General features: G+C 45.9%; 1 protein-coding gene across 2 annotated transcripts; it reads left to right on the forward strand.

Moving 5' to 3' along the window:
* Nucleotides 1–501: 501 nt before the first annotated feature.
* LOC307033931 (CD276 antigen-like) lies at nt 502–12,547 on the forward strand. Of its 2 annotated transcripts, none has more exons than XM_079672563.1 (4): nt 502–622; nt 8,338–8,393; nt 9,171–9,533; nt 9,661–12,547. In XM_079672563.1, the coding sequence occupies exons 2-4, from the start codon at nt 8,345–8,347 to the stop codon at nt 9,921–9,923; spliced, it is 675 nt and encodes a 224-aa protein (XP_079528689.1). In that variant the 5' UTR covers nt 502–622; nt 8,338–8,344; the 3' UTR covers nt 9,924–12,547. The 2 variants fall into 2 exon arrangements, with proteins under 2 accessions (XP_079528689.1, XP_079528690.1); XM_079672564.1 differs by lacking the exon at nt 502–622 and adding an exon at nt 6,825–6,914.
* Nucleotides 12,548–20,700: the final 8,153 nt, after the last annotated feature.

Here is a 20,700-nt window from a genome sequence, read left to right on the forward strand (position 1 = left end):
CTCCTCTCTGAAGATCCTCTCCAAATCCTGGCTAGGCCACTCCATCACCTGAATGAGCTTCTTCTTTAGCTACTCCTGTGTTGCCTTGCCCGTATGTTCAGGGTCATTGTCCTGCTGGAAGACCCCTCCATGACCCTTTTTCACTGTCTTGACTCCTGGCTGAGGGAAGGAGGCTATCGGCCAAAATGAAGACACAACACAAACACTTCTGCACATTGGTGTAACATATAAAACAAAACTGTATTAAATCATGCAATATGTTAACGATTTTAATTTTTACATGAAACAAAGTATTTATTTATCTTATTTAACTATGACATGAATTATGTTATTCTTCCGTGAGTTTCACGCCGCCCCTCGCTCCAATTTGACCATTTAGTAAAGTAAAAAGCAAAAAGTAGAAACGCCTCTCAGACGCTCTTCCGTTTACTGGTTTAAGATATGCACAGGATTCACATCAGGACGTTATATCATTGGCTACTGCAGTGCTCACAGATCTGCCGTTGATAGTGGAAACCCCACCTCTGTAACTGTGATACTCCTGTTGTAATTGGGCATATTCAGACATGAAAACCAGAACACAGAACTGTCCGCACTGAGGTCTCTGCAGTCTCAAATAAAGGTAAGAACACATGTTTCTACTTCATTGAATACATATATCTTACTGCTGCTTTCTGTTGCTCTCCTGCTGAGATTAACCTCTTGTCTCTATCTCTGCAAGAAACAGGAACTGTCCTCACTTTGTGGTTAACGTGTATTACCAGCTTCCCCTTTTTTGGTTAAGCTCTTTCCAGTTGCCCCGGTTAAGACTGTTTTTGCTGCAGTTTCTGTGAACAAAGTGCACACAACTAATAAACACGTCTACACTCTGCTACACACAGAGACCGGCATGTGATCATAAAGAAATGTAAAATACTACTTAATTTCCAGGTTATTCTCATACGACTATTTTAATTGTCTATTTTAGTTAAAAGGTTTACAGTTTGAAGAATAATATGCGCATTGAATATATTCATACAAATGTAAGTAACTTAAAGGTTACATTATATTATTTTATTTTTTGTAACTTGGTACCAGTGTCTAGTTTGTGAAAACATGCAGGAACGTTTTTTATTGTAGGAACCATCTGCTCTTGATATAAAAGCAGGAACCAATGTTCTATTTCGTATATGGCTTCGCCCTCTAAGGCTATCGCTATTGGGTAATCCCCCTGCACCCCCGCACAGCACTGAAACACTTGTAGTCCACGCCCACCCGCAAGGTGGGCCCCACCCTCGGGCCTCCTTCCGGTATAAATAGGAAGGTGGCCCGGCAATCTGCTCCCTCTTTTCTTCAGCAACCGTCAGAGTACTGAAGCACAGGAAATGAATTAGAGTCATGAGCAACAATTGTGTCCGTGATTGTCCCTCATGTAAAACGGGGTACATCATGAGCTATGATCTACACGCGATATGCGAATCCTGTCTGGGGCCAGAGCACGCGTACGCGGCTCTCAACCAGCAGGTCGCGTGTTCGCATTGTGCCCGTCTCCCATCAGCCGACAGGCAGCGAAGAGCGGACGCTCTAGCTGCCGCGGCTGAGGAGGACGACTGGCCCGTCCAGGAGCACAGGGACGACAGCCTGTTTCTGGAGCCGAGTGGTGGGCAGGAGTCGGACGACTCCTACCCCGTTTCCCTCCATGGCTCGCCATGCGGCTCTCCCCTCGCCCCTCTCCCCCGGACGGGGGAGACGGGTTCGGAGCGAGGTACGGGTATGGCGGCCGAGCACGCGGTCCCCTTCTCCGTTGCCACGGCACTGCCGGCGTTGGGGGGCATCATGCTGGAGCTGCCGGAGATCATCGGCAAGGCGGCAGCCTGCAAGGGTCTCCTCGTTCCCCTAGGACGGGAAAAGGTAGCTCTGGATGACATGGCCGGAGTTTTTTCCCGCGTTCAGACGGGCAGGAGTGACCCGATCTGGCCGCGCTTCCCAGCCATTAGGAGGTACCAGGAGGGGGCTGCGGCGAACCCGAGGACCCTGAGGGCTCCGGTGGCCACCTTTGTTCCCTTCACTAAGGTGGAGGGATTCACTGACGAGGGTTTCGCAACCACCCCCGCTCTGGAGCAGAACTTGACAGCGTTCTTTGGGGTTAAGCAGGCCAACTTGGTCGCCGGACGGCGCCCTGTGTTGGCCTCCCCCAAGGATCAGTATGTCGCCCGCCAGGCTGACCGGGCGCACCAGTGTGCGGTTCAGGCGTCTGCGGCGGCCAACAACATCGCGTTGCTGGCAAACTCGGTGGTTACGCTGGTGGAGGAAGGTCTTGCTGGATGCTCCGATCAGCTCGGAAGGGCTGTTCGGACCCCAGTTTTTGGCCATGGTAGAGGCCATGAAAGCGGCAGCGGAGCAGGCGGATGATATCCGCCAGCACGTTGGCTGGCTCCAGCCTGCGGCGAAGCCGCAGCGGCACCAGCGGCAGCAGCAGCAGCGGCCAACTTGGCCACAGTGGCAGGCAGAGAGACAGCCGAGGCGGCAGACTCGCCCGTCGGCGGCGGCAGGGGCACCGTCCCGAGCCTCCACCCCCCCACCAGAAAAGAAAAAAGAAAAGTACTCCCGTTCGGCGTCTGCTCCACGAGAGCCGCCGAGGAAGCAGAGCCGGCCCTGACGGTTTGGGGGGGAGTGTGAAGGAAATAAAAGAAGCTTAATTTCCAACCTTTTGTCGTCAGTTTCAAATGGGTTTCACATATCCCCCACTCTGGGTGAACCAGCTGCCTATGACCTATCGGTTAATAGCCAGCAGGGTTCGTTACACAAGCCTGCACATTTTAATCTATCGGTTAATAAGTTACAGAGCGCAGTAATTACGCCAGCTGCCTCCAATCTGTTGATTAGTAGGCAGCGGGGTTCGCTGCGGGGGCCTGATGGTTATAACTTTTCGGTTATTAAACCACAGACCTCGCGGCATTCCTCTGTCCGAGATCTGCCACCTACACACGGTCACAATAAGCCCATGAGCGCCGTGGTAACGCCTCATGTGGATATTACTGCACACACCTCTACTCATCCTCTGAGCGTGTACGCGCCTCACGATGAGAGTCGGAGTGAAACGCAGCGTGTGGAGGCCCCCTCACAGCCCTTTCGCTCTAGGCCCACCTTGGGTTGCCTCACGGGCAGCGGCGGCGAGGGCTCTGGCGTGGCTCGTCGTCATGACAACCACAAAACATCTCGAGCATGTGCGCCCGCTCTCAGAGTGTTTCTCGGAGTGGCAGCGCGTGTGTCTGATGGACAGATGGATGAGCAGGCTGATCAACAGAGGGTACACCCTGCAGTTCGCCTCCCCCCCCCCCCCCCCCCCCCCCCCCCCCCACAGTTCAACGGGATAAAGGAGACACGCCTGTCATCCCGGGAACAGTGTCGGGCGCTCCAAGCAGAGCTACGGGAACTCCTGTTGAAAGAGGCTATTTCCAGGGTTCCCCGAGGGGAAGAAAATCAGGGATATTACTCCCGCTACTTCCTTATCCCGAAAAAGACGGGGGGAATGAGACCCATCCTCGACCTGTCAGCGTTCAACGAGGCAATAATGAAAAGGCCGTTTCACATGCTGACGGTCAAAAGGGTGCTAGAGTGTGTTCACCAGGGAGACTGGTTCACCTCTATAGACCTAAAGGATGCATACTTCCACGTACCCATCATCCCACAACACAGGAAATTCCTGCGGTTTTCATTCCAGGGAATATCGTACCAGTACAACCGTCTGCCGTTCGGTTATTCCCTGGCTCCTTGCACCTTTTCGAAGTGTGTAGAGACGGCATTGCAGCCGCTACACAGAGGAGGGATGAGAGTACTATTTTACCTGGACGACCTGCTGCTGATGGCTCGCTCCAGGGAGGAAGTGGCTTTACAGACGGTACAGCTCATATCGCATCTGTCAAAGCTGGGTTTCATGATAAACTGGAAAAAGAGCTGTCCTCTTCCCTCCCAGAGTATTGTTTACCTGGGTGTGGAATTGAACTCAGCCCGCATGAGAGCGCGACTCTCACGGCAGAGAGTGGAGACGCTGACAGCTCTCCTTCGACGCGTCACACCCGGCAGCGTGGTGACAGCCCTCTCCGTGATGCGGCTGCTCGGCATGATGGCAGCCGACCACGGGGTGATTCCCCTGGGTCTCCTTCACATGAGAAGACTCCAGAGGTGGTTTATTCGCCTACGCATCGACCCCGTGCGACAGAGGAGGCGCATGGTGGTCATCCCTCTGTCCGTGGGTTCAGACTTAACCTATTGGAAAAGTCCCCACGTCCTGTCAGAGGGTGTGGCCCTGGGCAGAGTTACGTCACACATCTCGGTGTTCACAGACGCATCTCTCTCAGGGTGGGGAGGAACGTGCATGTCGCAGGCAGTGGGGGGACAGTGGCCGGCTCACATGTCCTTCCACATAAACGTGCTGGAATTGATCTCCGTACGGAGAGTAATTCAGCATTTTGCCTCGCTGCTGCAGAATCAACATGTATTGATTCGCACAGACAACAGAGCCGCGGCAGCCTACATCAATCGCCAGGGCGGGGTACGCTCAGCGCAGCTTCTGAACACAGCCAGACGGCTGTTGATCTGGGCGCGCGCGCACCTACTCTCCATCAGAGCACTGTATGTGCGCGGCGAGTTGAACAAAGGGGCAGACCTCATGTCCAGAGGAGGCCCTCGCCAGGAGGACTGGAGCCTACACCCCGAGCTGATCGCCCAGGTTTGGAGCCGGTTCGGGAGGGCGGAGGCGGATCTGTTCGCCGCACGCGGGAACGCGCAATGCGCCCTCTGTTTCTCCCTGTCAGCGCGGGACCTTCCCCCCCTAGGGGTGGACGCGTTCGCACATCGTCCATGGCCCAGGGGACTGCTGTACGCCTTCCCCCCAGTCCCGCTGATTCCCCGGTTTCTGGACCGAGTGCAGGAGGAGGGGCTGTCAGTGATCCTGATTGCCCCGGAGCGCACGGGCGCTTCCTGGTTTCCATGCCTACAGCGTACGCTGTCAGGCAGACCGTGGGAAATTCCGTGGCGCGGGGACGCTCTCTCGCAGGTGGAGGGAGCGATTTACAGTCACCCAGTGATAGGCCAGCACCTATGGGCATGGCCCCAGAACGGGAACACTTAGAGAGGTTGGGTCTCTCTCAAGATGTTGTACGCGCCATTCAGGGCGCCAGGGCCGCGTCTACCAGAGCGACCTACACAGCCAAGTGGGCAGCGTTCCAGCGCTGGTGTGTAGAAAGAAGCCTGGACCCCGCTACGTGCCCCCTGCCTCACGTGCTGTCATTCCTCCAGCTGTTGTTGGACAGGAATTTGGCTTTCAGCACAATCAAGGTATATGCGGCTGCCATATCATCTTGTCACGTGGGTTTCGGAGCCGGGACGTTGTTCAGTCACCCCCTGATGAAACGCTTTCTGCAAGGGGTACGAAGACTCAGACCGGTGTCACGCGCACTGGCGCCTTAGTGGGATCTGGCTTTGGTGTTACGAGCACTAAGCAAAGCCCCATTTGAACCGTTAGAGCAGGTTCCCCTTAAAATGTTATCAGCCAAAGTAGTACTGCTTTTGGCTCTAACATCAGCAAAAAGGGTGAGTGATCTATCCAATCTCGGTGGCCCCGTCATGCCTCCGGATCCAAGGAGATGGCAGTTCGGCTGTGCTACGGCCTAACCCAGCCTTTATGCCAAAGGTCATCACAAGCACTTTTAGGTGAAGAGTGATCACCCTGGATGGGTTTTTTCCGCCTCCTCATAAATCGGAGGAAGAAGCCACATCTCATCTCCTCTGCCCGGTGCGCGCGCTGTCCTGCTATGTGGCGCGCACGGCGGCCTGGCGCCGTTCTCAGCGCCTGTTCGTGCACTATAGAGAGCGCTCGATCGGGCAACCTCTGTCTGCACAACGGCTGTCACACTGGCTGTGTGAGGCTGTGTCACAGGCATATGTCTCCTCTGGGGTGGAGCCCCCGGAGAACATCAAGGCGCACTCCACCAGAGGAATTTCCTCCTCCACGGCTTTGCACGGAGGAATGTCAGTGGAAGATATTTGCACGGCTGCATCTTGGTCTTCCCCCTGTTCATTTATTCATTTTTATTTGAGGGATGTCTCCCATTCCTCTCTGACACACCCTGTACTGGGTGTCCTGTCGGGGTGAGTGATGTCAGGGAGCCGGCTGTGCTCCTCTCTCTCTCCTGCCTTTTGGCACGCGGAGAGCGGCCCATTTCCCCTGAGGGATGTTCCTTTTTCCTCTAACACACTTTGTACGGAGTGCCTGGTCAGAGTGAGTGACGTCAGGGATCCAGCTGTGCGCTCTCCTGCCTGTCTGCACGCAGAGAGCTGCTGTTCCCCCACTACGATCGCAGGACGAGGTGGGACTTTCGTCTCTACTTTCTCACAGCGGCCGGTATGTATTGTTCCCAGCCTTCACCCCGTCGGGAAGATAGGCATGTTTGCTATGTTCCAGGTACGGTGATGAGCCATTACGCATGGCACATCAGGCAGGGGGGTGTTATTGAGCAGGTATGTCTGTGCTTCTAGTGCCGGGCGGACCCTTAACCCAATAGCGATAGCCTTAGAGGGCGGAGCCATATACGAAATAGAACTGAGGTTACCTACTGTAACCCCAGCTTCTATGAGTAAATGGCGCAGCCCTCTAAGTGCGGGGCCCCACTGGCTCTACGAATAGCTGAAGAAAAGTTATGTTGTATGGGAGCAGATTGCCGGGCCACCTTCCTATTTATACCGGAAGGAGGCCCGAGGGTGGGGCCCACCTTGCGGGTGGGCTTGGACTACAAGTGTTTCAGTGCTGCGCGGGGGCGCAGGGGGATTACCCAATAGCGATAGCCTTAGAGGGCTGCGCCATTTACTCATAGAAGCTGGGGTTACAGTAGGTAACCTCAGTTTGTTGTGGTCTCTCTCGTCTCGCTGGAAGGGTAAGCACAAATTGGTCCTTATTTGTATATCATGAGCACGAATATCATTTTTTATTCAGATTTAAATGATAAGAGGTTTATAAAAAAGACATGCCACTTATACTAGGTATACTTATTAACCTATAATGTGTCTCTCCCGTCCCGAGAAATGATGTTACGAATGCATGGTCGACTCCACTTCGGAAAACAAAGACAAGCCTGCCCGCACGTGGTTGTATTGCGGTGCGCGAATATCCTATGCATTACGGTAGAGGCCTGGAAAAACTGCCTTCAAAATAAAAGCGCTTACTCGGTCAATAAAAAATATACCTAAAAAGCATACCAAACCTATTCATATATACTGGAACTTAAATTAAGAAATATCTAGGCTACTTTAGAATGTGATCAATAATTATTTAAAACAAACTACGTATAGCTACCACATTATAACTGTGTGAATGTAAAATTTAAGGAGTTTCAAAATAAAAGACTTTTGAAATCTCATACATGGGCTATCGTCCATCTGTTTTTAGATAAGAATAAAACAAAAACTCTCCACTATCAAAGACTAATATCACTCCAGGGTGATAGCAGGACACCCCATAGTCACTCAGAGAATATCAGGACAATCTGATGTAGAGTTTCAACCTGAAGTGAAATAAGTCTCTGATACTGGAGAGTTTTTGTTTTAGTCTTATCTAAAAACAGAGGGATGATAGCTCATGAGATTTCAAAAGTATTTTATTTTGAAACTCCTTACGTTTTACATTCACTCAGTTATAATCTGTGTATGTCTGATGGACATATATATAAAATATATAATTCTTTCTTTAATATAAATGTTTCTTCTGCCCGTCAAGTGTCCAAACCAGGCTTTTCTGGATATGCACATTTTTAAAACATAGTCATTGTCCATGCCGGTTTCAGTTGGATTATTTGTCACAATTGCTCAGATCAGATCGGTCTCCTCAATTTTTTGTATATTATTTACGATTTTTGAATCCACATAAACACATCGGCAAAATCCGGCTTACTATGAGCATGTGTTTTAAACAGTTTGATCCCTTTGTGAATTGGTTCCACTCGCGCCGTCCTTTAATTTCTTCATACAGCGGGAATTCAAATGACTGAATCCTGAGTCCAATAACCATCAGTCACTCCAATAGAGCTCCTTAATTACGCTTTCATCCTCCTTTAACAAAATACTTCACATTCATCCAGTTTGTGGCAGTAGTTGTAGCATTTTTGAGAATTTTAAACTTTAATTACCGCTGTTCCCCCCCGATGGGCATTTAGAGAAATGAGATGTCCTTCAACATGGCGCAATGACATCGATTTCCGGATCACTACCGAGGAGCGAGGAGGCGGATATTAGAGAAATGAGAAATGGCTTTGATTTTCTAATGTGTGACCTTTGACCTCTGATGTGTGTGTCCTCTCACAGGGAGAAGATGATCTTCCTCACCCCACTGCTCCTCTTCCTCCCCTCCTGTGTCTCTGGTTAGTTTGTCTCTTTAAAGCTGTTCTCAGTGTCTCCTCCACAGGAACATAGCTGCAGTTTAAAGAGTCCCTCTGTGTCCCCTCCACAGGAACATAGCTGCAGTTTAAAGAGTCCCTCTGTGTCTCCTCCACAGGAACATAGCTGCAGTTTAAAGAGTCCCTCTGTGTCTCCTCCACAGGAAAATAGCTGCAGTTTAAAGAGTCCCTCTGTGTCTCCTCCACAGGAACATAGCTGCAGTTTAAAGAGTCCCTCTCTGTCTCCTCCACACATAGCTGCAGTTTAAAGAGTCCCTCTGCGTCTCCTCCACACATAGCTGCAGTTTAAAGAGTCCCTCTCTGTCTCCTCCACACATAGCTGCAGTTTAAAGAGTCCCTCTCTGTCTCTTCCACACATAGCTGCAGTTTAAAGAGTCCCTCTCTGTCTCCTCTACAGAAACATAGCTGCAGTTTAAAGAGTCCCTCTCTGTCTCCTCTACAGAAACATAGCTGCAGTTTAAAGAGTCCCTCTGTGTCTCCTCCACAGGAACATAGCTGCAGTTTAAAGAGTCCCTCTCTGTCTCCTCCACACATAGCTGCAGTTTAAAGAGTCCCTCTCTGTCTCCTCCACACATAGCTGCAGTTTAAAGAGTCCCTCTCTGTCTCCTCCTCACATAGCTGCAGTTTAAAGAGTCCCTCTCTGTCTCCTCCACACATAGCTGCAGTTTAAAGAGTCCCTCTCTGTCTCCTCTACAGAAACATAGCTGCAGTTTAAAGAGTCCCTCTGTGTCTCCTCCACAGGAACATTTGTAGTGAATGTGGCTCAGACTTCCTATCAGGCAGAGGAGAACCAGGACATCACCCTGGAGTGGACCTTCAGCTCCAGAACAGACACTTCCCTCAGATCCATTTCTACCTTCTGTCAGCTGTTTACTGAGACCAGACGCTACGTCCTGTTTCATCTCCATCAAGGCATTGAATCCCCAGAGTCTCAGGATCCAGAGTTTGCAGGACGAGTCCAGTGGGACAAAGACGTCCTCACAGAAGGGCGCCTCACACTTCATGTCTCCAGACTCAGGACCAATGACTCTGGGTTTTATGTGTGTGACATACTCGTCAGACCTGATGGGAGTAACTCTAGGAGATGCTGGCTCAACGTCACTGGTGAGTAAACCCCATTAATCTTTAATAATGCTAAACTCTCAGGGTGTACGAGAACCTGGGAAATGTTGTAGATGTTTTCTTTATCAGGGAAATGTTTTTGACACAGAGTTTTTTGGTGTTTTTACAGCAGCGACACATTGGAACAAACCTGAGACTCCCAACACAGGAAGAAACAAACCTGAGACTCCCAACACAGGAAGAAACAAACCTGAGACTCCCAACACAGGAAGACGGGGAAGGATTGGCCTCTACTCAGCGTTAGCACTGGTTGTTCTACTTGCTCTGTGTGGCTGTGTGCTTCTTAACTTCAGACGACAAGCAGCCAGTCAAGAAGGTTCAGACTCAGGGACAGGTAACAGTTCAGCAGGTGGACCAACAGAAACTCTTTGACACTATCTGTTACTTTAATGCTCATCTAAAGACATTTTCAGACTCCTGCACAAAACTGACTCTTTAGATCTGCAGCGCTCTGACACTTTACTTCAATCAATCAATCAATGTTTATTTTTATAGCCCAATATCACAAATGTTACATTTGTCTCAGTGGACTTCACAGTTTGTACAGAATATCAGTATGACAATACGACACCCTCTGTCCTTAGACCCTCACATCGTACAAGGAAAAACTTCCAGAGAAAACCCACAGTTTAAAGGGAAACATGGGAGAAACCTGAGGGAGAGCAACAGAGGAGGGATCCCTCTCCCAGGACGGACAGACGTGCAATAGATGCCGTGTGTAAATTGAAAAGATAATACATTTGCAACATAGGTAGTCCAAATGTTTGGAAATGCATGTGTGTATAATGGGAAGATGAATCCACGAGGATATCCATCCAGGACTTATGATCCAGGACCACAACCACGACTCAAGATCCAGGACTCACGATCCATGAAACAGGACCGCAGGATCATCCATGACTCCGGATCCCGGCGTATATAGACACCAAAAAGAAAGACATTTGGGGAAGCTGGGTTAATCGGAACATGAGAGTACACAGGTATAGACAGAGAGAAGGAAGAAGTAAGATGTCCCCCGACAAACTAAGCCTATATCAGCAAAACTAGGGGCTGAATCTAATCAGCCCTAACTATAAGCTTTATCAAAAAGGAAGGTCTTAAGCGCACTCTTAAAACGGATAGGGTGTCTGCCGCCCGAACACAAACTGGAAGCTGATTCCACAAAAGTGGAGCTTGATAAGAAAAGGCTCTGGCTCCCATTGTACTTTTAGAGAATCTAGGAACAACCAACAACCCTGCATTCTTGGAACGCAATGCCCTAGTAGGACAATAGGGTATAATGAGTTCTTTAAGGTAAGATGGCGCCTGCCCATTAAGGGCTTTGTAGGCCAGAAGAAGAATTTTAAATTCTATCCTGTGTTCTATAGGGAGCCAGTGTAAGGCAGCCAGAACAGGAGTAATGTGGTCCCTTTTCCTAACTCTGGTTAGTACACGAGCTGCAGCATTTTGAATCAACTGAAGCGACTTTACTGACTTCTTTGTACACCCTGATAATAAGGAGTTACAATAATCCAGCCTTGAAGTAACAAATGCATGGACTAGTTTCTCTGCATCGTTTTGAGGCAAGATATGCCTGATTTTTGCAATGTTACGTAGATGGAAGTAGGCGGTCCTTGAAATTGATTTTATGTGGGCGTTAAAGGATAAATCCTGATCAAATATAACACCAAGATTCATTACAGTCTCACTGGAGGCCAAATTAATGCCATCCATAGTTAATATATCTTTAGATAATTTGTTTCGTAGATTCTTCGGGCCAAGTACAATAACTTCAGTTTTGGTCGTGTTTAACATCAAAAAATGTAAGGTCATCCACGTTTTTAAGTCCTTGAGGCAGTCTTTAATTTTATTTAGATGATTAATTTCAACAGGCTTGATTGATAAATATAGTTGAGTATCATCCGCATAACAATGAAAGTTTACAGAATGATTCCTTATAATATTGCCTAACGGAAGCATATATAGGGTGAACAAAATAGGTCCAAGCACTGAGCCCTGTGGCACTCCATGGCTAACTTTGGTTTGCATGGAAGATTCATTGTTGACACGTACAAACTGAGAGCGTTCAGATAGATAGGACCTAAACCAGCCTAAAGCAGTTCCCTGTATGCCAACTAAGTGCTCTAGTCTTTGCAATAGGATGTCATGGTCGATAGTATCAAATGCAGCACTAAGATCGAGCAAGACAAGAATAGAGACAAGTCCCTTGTCTGAGGCTATTAGAATGTCATTTGTGACTTTAACCAGAGCTGTCTCTGTGCTATGTTGTGTTCTAAAGCCAGACTGAAAATCTTCAAATAAATCATAGTTTTTTAAGTAATCACACAGCTGTTTTGCGACCGCTTTCTCAAGAATATTTGAGAGGAACGGAAGATTAGAAATAGGTCTATAGTTGGCTAAAACCTCTGGATCGAGGTTGTGCTTTTTAAGAAGCGGTTTTATCAGTGCTACTTTGAATGATTGTGGAACATAGCCTGATAATAAAGACATATTCATAATATTTAATAAAGAAGTGCTAATTAATGGAAAAACTTCTTTTAACAGCTTAGTTGGAATCGGGTCTAAGATACACGTTGATGGTTTAGAAGAGAGAATCATTGAATTGAACTGTTCAAGGTTTATGGCTGAAAAGCATTCTAGTTTACTATCTAGTGTAATATTAGAACGTACGTTTCCGGGAGCTGTTGATAATACTATACTGGTCAAAGGCAAGAGGTCATTGATTTTGTTTCTAAGAGTAACAATTTTATCGTTAAAAAAGCACATAAAATCATTACTACTGAGTGCTATGGGAATAGAAGGCTCAGTCGAGCTGTGGCTCTCTGTCAGCCTGGCTACATTGCTGAAAAGAAATCTTGCATTATTCTTATTCTCATCTATTAATGAAGAGTAGTAGGCTGCTCTCGCTTTACGCAGTGCTTTCTTATATTCATTGAGAGTAATATGCCAAATTAAACGAGATTCTTCAAGTTTAGTGGAACGCCATATCCTTTCAAGTTGTCTCGACTTTTGCTTTATTTTGCGAGTTTCGGCATTATGTTGTTTTATTTTCTTCTTTTTCAAAGGAGCAACAGAGTCTAATTTTATTCGCAGCGCATCTGTAGCACTATCAACAACATGATCAATTTGGGGTGGTGTACATTTTGTATAAGTTTCCTCCCTTACATGCAGACATGCTATCGAGTTAAGTATTGGTGGAATCTCTTCCTTAAATGTGGCTATAGCACTAACAGATAGGTTTCTGCTGCAGGAGCTTTTGACTAGGGATGCACCGAATATTCGGCCGCTGAAAATTATCGGCCGAAAATGGTTAAAAAGGCCCTTTCGGCTTTCGGCCGAAAGGGCCGAAAATATCACCGAATGTCAGAGAACAGGGTTACGTTGGTAAGCTAACATGTTGTTGTGATGACGTAATCAAAACGCGGCGACAAGCACGGCGCGCGACCATGCTCGCGGCTGGCTCACAGCCAACATGTTTGCCGCTTGGAGATATTTAAAAATATCAGAGAAAGAGGCGCGGATTGCGATTTGTAAAACGTGTTCAGCTGACATTTCTCGAGGGGGTGTAACTGCAAAGACTTTCACCACTTCGGGATTACTCCACCACTTGAAATCAAAACACCCGGACAAATATGCGGAGTATGATCAAATCACAAGCACTGACAACGAGAGACTGTTCAGCGCTGCCTCTCATGTGCTTGATGAGAAGAGGAACAGACTTATGGCTGATAAAGCAGAGAAGCTACTGTTCATTAAAAAGAACCTCCCACTTTTCCTTAATAAGTAGACAAGGCTGGCTTATCATAAGCTTATCTAGTTCTACATGTCTACTCTTAACCACTTTCCTGAACAATTTTCATTGTGAGTTATAATTCACCATCTCAGGTTATCATTAGGGGGAAATGACAGCAGCACAGTGTTCAATATATTGTACTTTCGGTATCTAAATGATACAATGTTGTTTACATTGCTCATGAGTACAGACCACCTTATTTAGAGATTCTTGAAATTGTAATTGAAACTATTGAAATCGGTCGCGCAGCGACCGATAAACCTGCGAAACACACACAAAACAGGGAAAACGACCGGCAAAAGCACAGAAAAGGTTCGGAAATCATGACGGGCCATCCTAGGCCGTCCATAAACATGATTGATATCGGTCCGATTATTATTATTATTATTCTTCTTCTGATTATTATTTGAATACATTGCGCGCACTTTTGACCCCCGCAACATATGTGAAAACTCACCAAATTTTGCATGCGCATCACAAGTCGTGAAAATAGCGATGTGTAATTGGTACCGGAACTTTGCGTAAAAAATTGCGTAGACCACGCCCACTTCCGTTTTTAACGTTAACTCCCCCTACTTTAACTTTCACGTAAACCAACGAAACTCGCTACGCATATCTAGGGTGCGGAGACGAGCAAAAAAGCCTCTTGGAGGGCTATAAAATAACGTACAGCAAGTCGGCCATTTTGAATTTGGCGTTGGAAAAACGCGATTTATCGCGTTTTTCGTCCTCCGCACTTTAACGAACTCCTCCTAGGGCATTTATCCGTACGACTCCAAATTCATCGGGTAGCTTCTCGACAAATGGGCGATCTAAAGTTATCACGGAACTTTTTGGGGCGATCTAAAGTTATCACGGAACTTTTTTTCTTTCGCACGGCGCAGCCGTGATTTGGCGCCAAAGTTCGCGTTCGCTCGATGCTAGGCCATCCCTCGCCATGGAACACGATGATGTCATAATTCAAACTGACATGCTCAGAACGCCACCAAACTTCACATGATGATTAACACTGCGGCCCTGAACAGCTCTAGGTCAAATCTGATGTTACTTAATATGGCGTTACCATGGCAATGGATCCTTCGCCATTAAACACGTTGTCGCTGTAACTCCAATGGACACGGTCCCATCGTCCCCCAATCTTCACTTTTATATCACCTGTCCATGCCTCAACAGCTCTACGTTAAATATGAAATCTCACCATTTGTCGTTTCCATGGCAACGCTTCTCTCGCCAAAAAACGTGGTCTTTTTGTAATTCAATGGAAAATCGTCCAAACGGCACCAGAATTAAAACTATCATTAATGGTCCGGCCCTCAACAACTCTCTCTCAATTAGGGGATGTCAACATATGCCGTTTCCATGGCAACCCATCCTTCGCCAAAAAATACGATGTTGTTGTAAGTCAATGGAAAATCGTCCAAACAGCACCAAACTTCAGACTATCATTAATGGTCCGGCCCTCAACAGCTCTACGTCAATTATGGGATGTCATCATATGCCGTTTCCATGGCAACGCTTCCTTCGCCATAAAATACCATGTTGTTGTAAGTCAATGGAAAATCGTCCAAACGGCACCAGACTTCAGACTATCATTAATGGTCCGGCCCTCAACAGCTCTATGTCAATTATGGAATGTCCTCATATTCCGTTGCCATGGCGACAGTTCCCTCGCCATGAAACACGGTGTTGTCCTAACTCAATGGACAATGGTCCAAACTGCACCAGACTCCAGACTATCATTAATGGTCCGGCCCTCAACAGCTCTATGTCAATTATGGGATGTCCTCATATGCCGTTGCCATGGCAATGCGTCCCCCGCCAATAAACCTGGTGTTGTCGTAACTCCAATGGACAAGGTCCCATCGTCCCCCAGACTTAACTTTTATATCACCGGTCAATGCCTCAACAGCTCTACGTGAAATCCGAGATCTCACCATATGCCGTTTCCATGGCAACACTTCCCTCGCCAAAAAACCCGGTATTGACGTAACTCAATGGAAAATCATCCAAACGGCACCAGACTTCAGACTATCATTAATGGTCCGGCCCTCAACAGCTCTATGTCAATTATGGGATGTCATCATATGCCGTTTCCATGGCAACGCTTCCTTCGCCATAAAATACCATGTTGTTGTAAGTCAATGGAAAATCGTCCAAACGGCACCAGACTTCATATGATGGCTAATGGTCCGGCCCTCAACAGCTCTCCGCCAATTATGGGATGTCATCATATGCCGTTTCGATGGCAACGCGTCCCTCGCCAAAAAAACTGGTGGTGTTGTAATTCAATGGAAAATCCTCCAAACGGCACCAGACTTCAGACTATCATTAATGGTCCGGTCCTCAACAGCTCTATGCCAATTATGGGATGTCATCTTATGCCGTTGCCATGGCGACAGTTCCCTCGCAATGAAACACGGTGTTGTCCTAACTCAATGGAAAATGGTCCAAACTGCACCAGACTTCAGACTATCATTAATGGTCCGGCCCTCAACAGCTCTATGCCAATTATGGGATGTCATCATATGCCGTTGCCATGGCAACAGATCCCTCGCCATGAAACACGGTGTTGTCCTAATTCAATGGAAAATCGTCCAAACGGCACCAGACTTCAGACTATCATTAATGGTCCGGCCCTCAACAGCTCTATGTCAATTATGGGATGTCCTCATATGCCGTTGCCATGGCAATGCGTCCCCCGCCAATAAACTTGGTGTTGACGTAACTCCAATGGACAAGGTCCCATCGTCCCCCAGTCTTAACTTTTATATCACCGGTCAATGCCTCAACAGTTCTACGTGAAATCCGAGATCTCACCATATGCCGTTTCCATGGCAACGCTTCCCTCGCCCAAAAACCCGGTATTGACGTAACTCAACGGAAAATCATCCAAACGGCACCAGACTTCAGACTATCATTAATGGTCCGAACCTCAACAACTCTATGTCAATTATGGGATGTCATCATATGCCCTTGCCATGGCAACGCATCCCTCGCAAAAAAAAAACTGGTGTTGTCGTAATTTAATGGAAAATCGTCGACACGGCACCAGACTTCAGATTACAGTTAATGGTCCGGCCCTCAACAGCTCTACGCCAATTATGGGATGTCACCATATGCCGTTTCCATGGGAACTCATCCTTCGCCAAAAAATACCATATTGCTATAAGTCCTGTGTAAATGGTCAAAAACTGTTCAAACTTTACATGTGTGCTAACCGTCAAGCCCTCGAGACATATATGTGTCAGTTTTGAGATTTCGTCAAATTTTGTTGCTATGTGTTGCTATGGTAACAAAATGGTCGTTGTGAAACACGGTTCTCTCATGACTCCAGTTAATATGCTCCAAACGGCACAAAACTTCACAGGTTTGATAATGATGCAGCCCTCAACACATCTAAGTATATTATGGGGTGTCATCAAATGCCGTTGCCATGGTAACAAAATGGTCGAAATGAAACACGGTTTTCTCATATACCAGTTATTGCTCCAAACGGCACAAAACTTCACAGGTTTTATAACGATGCAGGCTCCAACACATCTACGCGTATTATGGGGTGTCATCAAATGCCGTTGCCATGGCGACAGATCACTCGCCATCAAACACAATGTTTATGTTACTGCTGTAACTCAAAGACATTGTCCGATCGAACTGAAACTTCCCACGTTTGCCAACGGCCGAGTCCTCGAGACACCTAGACACACACATCGACGTGCGGACAACAGCCCGCGGAACGTCGAAGACCCGCTCAACGCTGCTTGCAGCTTTAATTTAATTTGTAATTGGTTGTGGATTTTGTATCCAGTTTTCACTTTATGTATCTTTATAAAATGTTTACTACTTTGCTTATGAGGACAGACAGCCTTATTTACAGATTCTTGAAATTCAATTGTAATTCCATTTGTAAATAGTTACATTCATGTGGATTTATCCAGTTTGCACATTTGTATGCATGCACTTATAGGTGCATTTGTTGTTGTTGAAGGCCTGGCTGTTACAGTCTTTATTTACACTATTTTGTTGTAGGCCTACTGGCCTAGATGTTTATGCAATTTTAAAGCACCTTGGCTTTTTTCTGAATGCACTTTGTTGTAGTTATCCTACAGAGAAAAGAAAATGCACCTGACTTGGAATTAATGTACTGTATGCATTCAAAAGTGCTGAATAAATGTTTTATGGACCCATAATAGTGATTATTATTTAAGTTAAGTTAAGTTTTGCCATAATCATGTCTTTTTCCAAAATCAGGTAGCTGAACAACATTGGTCAAAAATGTATACATTATATATATATATATCTATTAATCATTTTCGGCATTCGGTTTTCGGCCAACTGTTTCCTATTTTCGGTATCGGTTTCGGACAAGAATTTCCCATTCGCTGCACCCCTACTTTTGACTAATGCTTTGTAGTCTAGTAACAGTACTTCAAAAGTTACTAAGAAATGGTCGGATAAAGCAGGATTATGCGGTTCGACTAATAGTTGCTCAATTTCAATACCATAAGTCAGAACAAGGTCGAGAGTGTGATTATAGCAGTGGGTTGGTTTATTTACACTCTGACAGAAACCAACAGAATCTAATATAGAGTTAAATGCAACAGTAAGGCTATTTTTGTCATCGTCAACATGAATATTATAGTCACCTACGATAATTACTTTATCTGTTTTAAATACCAAAGCTGATAAAAACTCAGAGAATTCTGATAAGAATTCTGAATAAGGACCTGGTGCACGGTACACTGTAACAAATAAGATTGGCTGCAAAGTTTTCCAGGTCGGATGCGTAAGACTGAAAATGAGGCTTTCAAAGGAGGTATAATTTAATTTTTGTTTAGTATTGATAAGTAAACTTGAGTCAAAGATTGCTGCAACTCCACCTCCTCGGCCCGTGCCTCGGGCAATATGAGTATTGATATGGCTGGGTGGAGTGGCCTCATTTATGCTGACATATTCTTCATGTCTCAACCATGTTTCAGTGAGACAGCATATATCAATATTATAATATGATATTAAATCATTTACCAGTATTGCTTTAGATGCTAGAGATCTTATGTTTAAGAGACCACATTTAATCTTCCTGTTTTGTTGCACTGTAGTAGTTGTTACATTTACTTTTATTAGGTTATTATGTATGACACCTCTATTAGGTTTTACCTTAAATTGTCCTTGGGCAGACACACACACCGTTAATATTGGGTATTTTATTGGGTTCGGGATTCCTATGGATGACTGCCTAGGAGAGAGCGCAGAGAAGCGTGTAAGACTGCGACTCTGCCTCCTGGTCTCAACTCCAGTTTGTCATGGATTAAGTCCACAGAGCCCTGAAATGTTTGCCGAAATGAGATTTGCACCTTCCAAAGTAGGATGAATGCCGTCTCTCTTAATCAGACCAGGTTTTCGCCAGAAGGCTGTCCAATTATTTACGAAGCCCACATTGTTTGCTGGGCACCACCAAGACAACCAGCGCTGAAATGATGACATGCGGCTATACATGTCATCATTGATCAGATTGGGGAGGGGACCAGAGAAGATTACGGTGTCCGACATTGTTTTAGCATAACTACACACCGACGCCACATTAAGTTTAGTGCATTCTGATTGGCGTAAACGAACATCATTACCACCGACGTGAATAACAATCCTACTGTATTTACGTTTATTTTTAGCCAGCAGTCTAAGATGCGCCTCAACGTCGCCCGCTCTGGCCCCCGGAATGCATGTGACTGTGGACGCTTCGGTCTCTAAATTCACGTGTCTCATAATAGAGCTACCAATAACCAGAGTTGGCTTCTCAGCGGGTGTCTCGCTGAGTGGGGAATATCTGTTAGATACGTGAACGGGTTGGTGGGGACCTGCGGGTTTCGCGTTACTTCAGGTATACTGAACATATTATCTCTCTTTCATTGAGAGATAAACTAAAATGATTAAATGTGTGAATCGTTTAATTGTTCAGCCTTAGCCTACATATGTGTTTGTGTGTAACGCTGTAGCTGTGAGGTTTGTTCATTTGTAATTGTATTTCATATTTATCGTTTACTGTAATCTTTCCTATCAGAGGTGTTCTCTCGGTCTCCGTCACGTTGCTTCGGTACTGACAAATATTGATTCAGTTTTTTCTCACTTTGTATTGAAGTTAGACACGTTACATGTTTTAGTAACATTTTTCTCATTATGCTATTTTATACTTTTACTCCACGACATTAATTTAACAGATGAAGTTACTTTGCAGATTTCATTAATTAATACAAAATATAAATGAACAGACATTATGTTGTGTTATTATAGGTTAAGCTACCCAATAGTGTTTCAAATAATTAAAATAAACCAACATCTTTACCAAGTACAACAAGTGAAGAACACATCAATGCACCAATCGTTTTAATATATTTGATAACATAATAAAAAAACATCTGGTGCTCAAAATGGACACGTTGGATAACTTGTCCTTTTACTTTTGGTACTTAAGTATTTTGAATGCTACTCCTATCACTTTGACTTAAGTACACTTTTGAGTGCAGGACACGGTTTGAGTATTTTTATATTGCAGTATTGCTTCTTTACTTAAAGGTCTCCTAGTATACTCTTTTCAAACAACGTATAGGTCTCAGATAAACGTGTCTCTGAAGGCTTTTACTTTTTTTTAAACAAAAAAGATTTCAAAGAAAATACTGAATATTGTGCAACTATCAAAGTTTATAGTATTTATATGTTTAAAACACTTCCTTGATAGAGTTGCTGTTTTCTTAGGTTGTGATTCAACCACATACTGTTTGTTGTCTATATTTATGTTGCTGCTGCTAAAACAACAAATGTTACTGAATGTGTTCTGTATATTATTCCATGTATTTCCTGCTTGAGGCGTATCCTTTGAAACATATCCACTGCACTCTCCATGTTTTTAAGCTTTTATGTCTATAGGAGCCAATTAACACTGGGTATAAAGGTAGGAACCTTTGTTTGTTGGTGAGAGGTTCCGCCGGAAGGCCCATACCGTTTTTGACCACACAAGGAGAACACACACACACACACACACACACACACACACGGAGCACACACACACACACACACACACACACACACACACACACACACACACACACACACACACACACACGGAGCACACACACACGGAACACACACACACACACACACACACACACACACACGGAGCACACACACCGGAACACACACACACACGGAGCACACACACGGAGCACACACACAAACAGAAAAGGTTTTGTGTAAACCGTAATATCGTGAGGTGAATGATGGAAAGAAACCAGTAAAAAGGGAAATAAATGGAATGTTTCGAACTGGAAACTTTGTTTCTGACTTTTATTCGGCAGCAAACAATTA

Source organism: Notothenia rossii (assembly GCF_949606895.1).
Source record: "Notothenia rossii genome assembly, chromosome: 3".
NCBI lineage: Eukaryota > Metazoa > Chordata > Actinopteri > Perciformes > Nototheniidae > Notothenia > Notothenia rossii.

Coding starts and splice junctions, on each gene's coding strand:
- LOC307033931 (XM_079672563.1), top strand. CDS start 8,345: ATGATCTTCCTCACCCCACTGCTCCTCTTCCTCCCCTCCTGTGTCTCT. Junction 8,394..9,170: donor CCTCCCCTCCTGTGTCTCTG/GTTAGTTTGTCT, acceptor TCTCCTCCACAG/GAACATTTGTAGTGAATGTG. Junction 9,534..9,660: donor ATGCTGGCTCAACGTCACTG/GTGAGTAAACCC, acceptor GTGTTTTTACAG/CAGCGACACATTGGAACAAA.